Source organism: Littorina saxatilis, linkage group LG8 (genome assembly GCF_037325665.1).
Source record: "Littorina saxatilis isolate snail1 linkage group LG8, US_GU_Lsax_2.0, whole genome shotgun sequence".
In the NCBI taxonomy this organism is placed as follows: domain Eukaryota; kingdom Metazoa; phylum Mollusca; class Gastropoda; order Littorinimorpha; family Littorinidae; genus Littorina; species Littorina saxatilis.
In genome coordinates, this window is record NC_090252.1 from 56997737 (window position 1) to 57006410 (window position 8674).

General features: G+C 40.6%; 1 protein-coding gene across 1 annotated transcript in view; it reads left to right on the forward strand.

Annotated features, from left to right (window-relative positions):
- Window positions 1-2811: 2811 nt before the first annotated feature.
- The window catches only part of LOC138974391 (uncharacterized), a 7795-nt gene continuing 1932 nt past the window's right edge, over window positions 2812-8674 (forward strand). The window contains exons 1-7 of the mRNA XM_070347109.1: window positions 2812-2983; window positions 3478-3789; window positions 4041-4331; window positions 5696-6007; window positions 6337-6642; window positions 7050-7154; window positions 7585-8674. The exon at window positions 7585-8674 is cut by the window's right edge and continues 1932 nt beyond it. Coding sequence (XP_070203210.1) covers window positions 2812-2983; window positions 3478-3789; window positions 4041-4331; window positions 5696-6007; window positions 6337-6642; window positions 7050-7154; window positions 7585-8087 — 2001 coding nt within the window. The 3' untranslated portion in view covers window positions 8088-8674. The remainder of the gene's footprint in view (window positions 2984-3477; window positions 3790-4040; window positions 4332-5695; window positions 6008-6336; window positions 6643-7049; window positions 7155-7584) is intronic.

Below are 8674 nucleotides of genomic sequence, written 5' to 3' on the forward strand. Positions count from 1 at the left end.
CATTCTTTTACAAATACGTGTCATCTATTTCTGAAATGGTGTGCCATTGTATTCATTCATGTTCTGTATCATTTTATGATTCTGATGGTTTGTTTCATCTTTGTCCTCAGTTTAGGATTTTGTTGTTGAATGTTCACTTTTACTTTAGATTACTTGTTGATGACGTGTTGTTTTTGTTTTTTGGTTTTTTGTATTCAAGTGTGTGTGTGTGTGTGTGTGTGTGTGTGTGTGTGTGTGTGTGTGTGTGTGTGTGTGTGTGTATAATAATAATAATAATAATAATAAATAACTTTTCTATAGCGCGAGTCCCATCAATTGGCTCCAGGCGCTTTACAAATTCATTATAGAATAAACTAGCACAAATCAACAAGCATACAAAGCATACATTTAACTGAGACATAACACCAAGAACCCAAGCACTAAGCAAAACTTAGCGTACAATGTTAAAAGTATGTGTGTGTGTGTGTGTGTGCGTGTGTGTGTGTAGAGCAATTCAGAGTAAACTACTATAGACGGATCTTTATAAAATTTGACATGAAAGTTCCTGGGTATGATATCTCCGGACGTTTTTTTCATTTTTTGGATAAATGTCTTGGATGACGTCATATCCGGCTTTTTGTAAAAGTTGAGGCGGCACTGTCACACCCTCATTTTTCAATCAAATTGATTGAAATTTTGGCCAAGCAATCTTCGACGAAGGCCAGACTTCGGTATTGCATTTCAGCTTGGTGGCTTAAAAATTAATTAATGACTTTGGTCATTAAAAATCTGAAAATTGTAAAAAAAAAATTGTTTTATAAAACGATCCAAATTTACGTTCATCTTATTCTTCATCATTTTCTGATTCCAAAAACATATATATATATGTTATATTTGGATTAAAAACAAGCTCTGAAAATTAAAAAAAATAAAATTATGATCAAAATTAAATTTCCGAAATCGTTTCAAAAACTATTTCATCTTATTCCTTGTTGGTTCCTGATTCCAAAAACATATAGATATGATATGTTTGGATTAAACAGGCTCGTCACTTTCACTGCCTTTTGTACTAGCGGCGGACTACGTTCAATTTCATTCTGTGAGTTTCACAGCATGACTAAATGTAGTAATTTCGCTTTACGCGACTTGTTTTTTCAGTTACTAATACGTTTCCGTTGACTCTTTAGTGTATCTATAACTGCGTGTTGCTGGGTTATAATGAATATGAGTATGTTTTCCATTCCCGTTATGTTTCAGTTGTCTCTTCATTGCATTAACTTGAAAGTTGGGGGACAAAAGAATGTTTTACGCACTAGCCTTTATTTTCTTTGGCAGATATCATGTAACATTTGCTCACTAGAACATCAGAAACTGATTTTATGAAAATAGAAGAGGGGGGGGGGGGAGGGGGGCTATTTTTAGCTTTAGTTATGGCCTATCAGAGCGCACTCGGTCCTTTGAAGCCGTACAGACTGCAATTGTTTGGAAAACAAACAAACTAATGGAGTAGCATTGTTAATCAAATAATTATCAGCAGTACTAAAGTTACATATTATCCGTCACAAAGTAGCCTTGTTACTGTTAGCGGTCTACGCTGCATTTCATTGCGGGGGAAAAACACAAAAACAATCAAGTGTCAGCAATATTGAGTTACGCATCCGAGTAACCCGAGAACGCCGTGTGGACTGCAATTGTTTGGAAATCAAACGAACATCAGAGCGATTATTACGTCCACTGCCTAGCTGTCTGCGTGCGTGACTGCGTAGGACAGACAGAGAAATTAACACACACACACACATACACACACACACATACACACACACACGCGGACGCACGCCCGCACACACACGCAGGCACGCACCAACGCACGCACACACACACGCTCACACGGACGCACGCACACACGCACGCACATACACACACTCTCTCTCTCTCTCTCTCTCTGGTAAAAAAACAAACCCGGCATTATTGTTTTAACAAGTAAAAGAATTTTTTTTTAACTTTAAAAAACATGTTTTCAACATTTTTGACCTTGCATAGACTAATCCGAAATTAATCACTGGAGCGACGGAAAGACACTAATGGTATTCGAAAGATAACAAGAGACAGCATTTTTTTTTCTGAAAAAAGTATGTATTTCCTTTTTAATCAAACAAACAAAGAATCACCCTAAACCGCCGGAGGTTCGATGACAACAGCACAGAGACCTTTTTACATTTAGTCAATTTTTAACAAAATGGTTAAACATAGAGGGGGAATCGAGGTGAGGGTAGTGCTGTATGTGTGTGTGTGTGTGTGTGTGTGTGTGTGTGTGTGTGTGTGTGTGTGTGTGTGTGTGTGTGTGTGAGAGAGAGAGAGTGTGTGAGAGAGAGAGAGAGGGAGAGAAAGAAAGAGAGACAGAGACATATACAGACAGAGACAGGCAGAGACAGAAAGAGACACAGAGGCTGACAGAGGGGATAGATAGAGAGAAAAACAAGAGATAAAGAGCGGTGCGGTAAGAGAGAGAGGAGTGAGAGAGGGGAAAACAGACAGAGACAGACGGAGACCAAGTTCCATAGCAATATTGACCTGCTAATGAACACTCACACACAGACACACACACACAGACATACACACATACACACACACACACACACACACACACACACACACACAGTGCACCACTTACCATGTAATTATCATGCGGTTTCAGGTCCAGTAAGAAAATCCACTGGCGGGACGCTGAGCCTAGTGGACGGTCGCATTAACTTCACGTTGACAGCTCATCCTGTTCCTGAGACATTTGTCTTTAAATATATCGGCGAAAACCTAGATGGAAACTGGAACGAAATGTCCTCTGCAAGATTCTCGTTTGAGTGCAAAGCAGACCCAAAGACAACGTACACAGTGTATTGCTCCATTGCACCAGTTAATGTTCCCAAGCAATTTCTGGGGCTTTACTCTGGTTCTGTGTCCAACACCGTTGGCAGCATTGACATCAAATTCCAGATTCGAAAGGAAGGTAAATAGAAACGATGTGTATGCACTATTTAGATAGAACAAACAGTCTAGGGTGCATGGCCTTTTTCACGAAGGCACTTGCTGTATTTGTGATCATGTGGCTAACTAATAGAACTGTGTTTAAATTATAAAGTAAAAAACAATCAACTATGTGCAAAAATGCTCGCTTCTCCGTTCAATGCATTTTGTTTAAAGATGATAATGGTATACGTGACAACAATTGAAGACATAACTGTCATTTCAGTTTGGGTCTGATTTCTCTTTGACTACAAAGTATGCCACTTTCTAACTTCAAAACAATTATTTGATGAACACTGCATGTGTTGTTGTTGTTGTTGTTGTTGTTGTTGTTGTTGTTGTTGTTGTTGCTGCTGTTGTTGTTGTTGTGGTTGTTGTTGTTGTTGTTGTTCTTCTTGTTCTTGTTCTTGTTCTTCTTGTTCTTGTTCTTGTTCTTGTTCTTGTTCTTGTTCTTCTTCTGCTTCTTCTTCGTTTCAGACAGCGCAGTAGTGAGGAACCTCACTTTAAACGGCACAACCAAGACAGTGACAGTAAAGGGGGAAGACCGAGTAACACTGTCTCTGAACTGCTGGGCCTATGGACAGCCGGCGCCCAAAAGTCTAACTATCTACAAAGACAACATTGCTGTCACAGCGTCTGAAGTTCAGTACCGCCGAACAGGGAAGTGGGACTACATGGCCATGGTGACACTATCAGAGGTCCAGTGCAGAGACAAGGGAACCTACACCTGCACGACAGACAATGGGATTGGTGACCCGGACTCCAGAAGTATTTCACTTAATGTCACATGTGAGACGTTTTTCTTTTCTTCTGTAAGATGTTTTTTTTAAGGCAAATTGTTCACATTTTCTCATGAAATACATAGAAATTAAAGGAATGATACCCAAGATTGAAGAAAATCACGTTTAATGCAAGGCTAGCCATTCAACGTATTCTCAGTATTTCTCAATGTGCCAAACATTAGACATACTTTCTCCGTGTCACTGTCCTTTAAACCCGATCATCACTGTCAAGTCACACGCAGTTTGTTTTCCCTCCAGATGCGCCTCAACAGATTCTCCCAGCGACACTGAATCCTGTGGACGATGGAATATCCTTCAAGCTGAAGGCCTGTCCAATTCCTGAGACGTTTGTCTTCACGCACCACGGTAACATTGTTGACAAGGGGGGGATTTCAGTTGGCTGTGAGAAGGATACAGTTGTAGACGACTCTGCAGTGAGCTGCTTGATCGCTCCGCGTGATGTTCCCAAACAAGAGTTGGGTTCTTACACCGTTGCAGTGTCTAATGGTGTGGGAAGCGTTGACATCATGTTCACTATCCACGAGGAAGGTAGAGTATTCATTCACGTTGTCTTTCTTCTTCTTCTTCTTCCGTTTAGCAACCACGGCCATAAATGATCAATATTGTTGCATGGTGGGGCGAAGAGAGGTCAGTTAAAAATAATAAAATAAAAATAAAATAAAAATAAAAATAAAAGTAAAAATAAAAGGGAAGGGAAGGGATGTTACTGTGGGCATGATGCCCAACCCCCCCCCCCTAGTGGTAGGGGCATCAGCATACAGGGCCATTTCTATACAATAGTATTTGCTTTTTAATTAATATTCAACTGCATTTGTTTTAAGACGACAGGAATCCATGCACTTACCCGTTGGGCTCATATTAGCTAGTTCAGTTAGTTATATCTAGGAATTTAATGTAATATAGGTAGCGTCATGCATTCAACACGTGTTTTGTGCTGATTCTTCGCGTATGTACTGCATCATCACACATTGCAAATCGAGCTAGCGGATTGTAAATGTAGTACGTAATTTCGATGACGTCATGGACATATCAAACACAACACAACATAACAAGAACAACAACAACAACAACAATCCAGGAATATATTCCTTTTAAGCATAACACATGACTGAGACATCCCGAACTCAGGTCAAAATGAGTTACTTCCCTTCGGGTCTCATTTATCCCTGACAGGATGCCTTGGTTTTCTTTCTGTGGGTAAGAAATCGATTTTTTACTTATTTAGAGCTTTTCGTAATGTGTTATTGATATAAGCAGATTCGCGATCGTCGATAATTATTTGTCATGGTGTTGTGTAACTTTTAAATTACAAAGAAATTGATATGTAAGACAGTTTCAAGCGAGCGGGTGTATTTACTGTGCAAACAACTCTAAATATGGCAAAAGTGTCACGTGATAATCAACTTTGGCTACGAAGCAGACGATACTTTTTTCCCCGTAACCACTTGGGAGTGATGCAACAATATATCACGGTCTCCTTCCCACAGCAATCTCAACATTTCGACTTGTTTTAACATTAGAACGATGTCTTTATCATAACTGTGAAGAACAGAACGGAGATCACTGTCGAAGTCGGCCAATCTGCAATCACTTTCGTCTCAGTTGGGAGATAACTCTGTATTCTTGTTTTGATAGATTCCGCGCAGTAATTATGCAACCTGTCAGAGAGACCATGAGCGATAGCGTGGACCGATGATTATCAGAATGATGACTGAGACTGTGTGTAGTGTCTGTACTCATTTTTTGCCATGACAAATTCGCTGATACACACACTTTTGAGTATTTTAATACCAGTTGCAGAAATCTTATCACAGCGAACGTTTTCATAATTACAGCCTTGAAAGGGATTGCCTAATAAACTGACTTTATGATGATATTTCTACTATTTCCAGACCGGGCAGTCATAACAAATTTGACATTGAACAACGCAAGCGAAACGTTGACAGTGACTGGAGATGTTGGCGTTACCTTGTACATCATATGTAATGTCTTTGGGCGCCCGGTACCTGAGTATGTGCTCATCACACGAGGCTACACTACATTCGGCCCTCGAGATGTCCAGTATCAGAGGACAGGGAACTGGACCCGACAAGCTGTGGTCACTCTTCCCGCTGTGCAGTGTGGGGATATGGGGGCCTACACATGTGAAGCTGAAAACGGTATCGTTGGGTCGGATACAAGGACAATCCAATTGAACGTTGAATGTAAGTTCATTTTATGTGTTGTAGGTTCTGGGGTGGTTTTTTTATACCAGGGTGACATGCTGTAAATGTACGGCCTTAAAGCAATAGTCTGTTGGTGTTCCTGCTGTTCACCAGAGGAAAAAAAAGAAAACAAACATAGAAGAAAAATAGAAAAGGCTCCAGCTAACTTTAAAAGTAAACGGATTTCTACATGCTTGTTTCTAGCATTGTTCATCTTTGTTTTCCTCTTGCGCCTCTTGCGTTCTAATTATACTTCAATGTTTGTACCTTAAATTGAACTAGTCAATGTCAGTGTGCACATTTTTGATTGCCCTTTCCTTGTCTACTAGGCCCACCAAGAAAAATCTTCGACGATACTCTGACCATGAAGGACGGAAGGTTGGCCTTCAGCCTGGCAGCCTACCCAGTTCCTGACAGATTTGTCTTCTTCCACCTTAGTAATCTGACATCTGTGGGATTGAACATGTCCGGAAAGTTTTCAGGCGGATGTGAGCAGGATCGAATAACGGAGTTCACTGTCAACTGTGAGGTCACTTTCCTTGACCGTCTGCAGAACGTTGAGGGGCTTTACATGGCGGAGATGTATAATGACTTGGGGAAAGTTGAGGTCAAGTTTTCCATCCAAGAAAGAGAAGGTACAGTGCCTAACTACTGTCAATAGTGACTGTACAAACCTGAAACAAAATTGAAATAATAATTATTTAAGTGGATACATGAAAAGTAACAACAAGGTAGTACTATGTGAAACTTGTCCAGCTCAAAACGGTAAAGGAGTCCACTTTTATCAAGCCGCTCGGCAGATTACCACTTTACTAATTATTTGAGTAATCAAGCTATATATGGCGAGTGGGCAAACATTGGATTCCATCAAGATACGTTTGTTGTGATATTTGTTTGTCTGTTCACTTAAAAGACCGTTGGGTCGATATATTTGTGACTGTAACGTAATTTTGTCAATAACAACGTTCCAACAACTTACCTTTCTTGTCTTTTTGATTGTGAACGTCTTTAAGTTAACCTTCTACCGGTCGAATCGTTTCAGATAAACCTTTAATGGGACAATGGGCAGCTTTGGGAGCTGTTGGCTTCATTATCTCTATTGCCATTGTCGTTGCTGTTACCGTCATCTGCAGACGACGTAATAATGGTAAGTTCCCACTTTTATTTTAACCAGTGTGTTCTGACACAAGGCATGAAAAGCATCTAACATATAAAGACGAACGGAAATGGTAAGGTCGACCTGTGCAATATCTATGAAGGGTGTTTGGGTGGGTAGTTTTTGGGAGGGACAGGGACCACCCTCAGTTTTAATTTCTGAACAACAGCAAGACAGAGGGGGACGCTGTTTACGCTTATTACAATTTTGTCGCAGATAGAGATGAATGCATAACTTTTTGTTATCTTTTGTTTGTCTCAAAGATGTATGGTGCGGGCAGGTGGATGCTGAAGAGAAAGTAAAGCGTATAGTACAGTGCTAACCAAGACCGTTTACAAGTTGTGACGCAGAGCCAATTAACTTACACGTGGATATGACATCGCCTGCTGAGGAATCCCGAACTGTCTGATTTTTGTTTCAGACCGTACCAAGATGGTGTACTCACTCGCACACCGCATTTCTGGTTTGTACGAAGAAATCGACGAGAACGCCATCAGGGGACGACACCGGGTCATCGCACTTCTGGTACCTTCTGCAAACAGGTCTATGCCTCAACTACCAGAAGCCGGAGTTCCTATCCGTATCATCGACGAACAGCGACACATTGACGCTGTCCAAAACAGGCCACTGCCATCAACCCCCGATGCTGGAGCATCGTTTTCTACTGACCACGAGCAAAACACGCTGCAAGCAGAGGAGATGGAGATGGGCGCCCTGGGAGGCATGATTTCATCAGGGAACGATTATGATCAAGCGCAGCAAACTACTGACAACGACGATTATATGTATTCACCTCTGGAGACCTCATCTTGCAGCCAGTCAAATGAGAAAGAAGATCCTACCTCTGCTGAGCCTGACGATGCTTCTGCCACGGGTGATTACTATCTGCATCCAATTGTTGATAGTCCCTCTCAGGACGACTAATACGAACTAGCATCCTGTCTAAATAAGGCAGCAACTCCAAGTATTGCCCTGCCAAGGATGATTCAGCATTCACTGGACAAGAACATTTTGAGCTATTGCGAGTGTGTCTGTTGAAACATGAAATATATCATGTGTTTTTCATTTGCTTTGACAGCTTTGTAACAAAACGTTTTTTTAGACAAGTAAAGTTGAGTTCCTTATTGTTCTTTACATTTGTTCTTGCACTGTGTTGAGGTCATTGGAATGTGCAAATACTCTTGTCAGCCCCCCTAACTAATATAACAGTAGGAGGGAAATATCGTGTTGTACAACCCATAACCTAGCCCATTGTCTGTTACTTGTTACACATTTTAAATTAGCCTCAGTCAAAACGTTGACATCAATGTTGCTAAACACCTATCCTGATTGTATACCTGACCTGTTGTATTTTTGACCTTGACTTTCTTTCTTCCAAACGCATTAATTTTGCACTTTTATATTTTGCCCAAGCTAAATGTATCCATGTTTGTTTTCTTTAAAATGTGATTGTATATTTTTGTATGGCTGAGCTGGTGCGCATATCATAGTTAGCAATGGCTTTCTTGCAG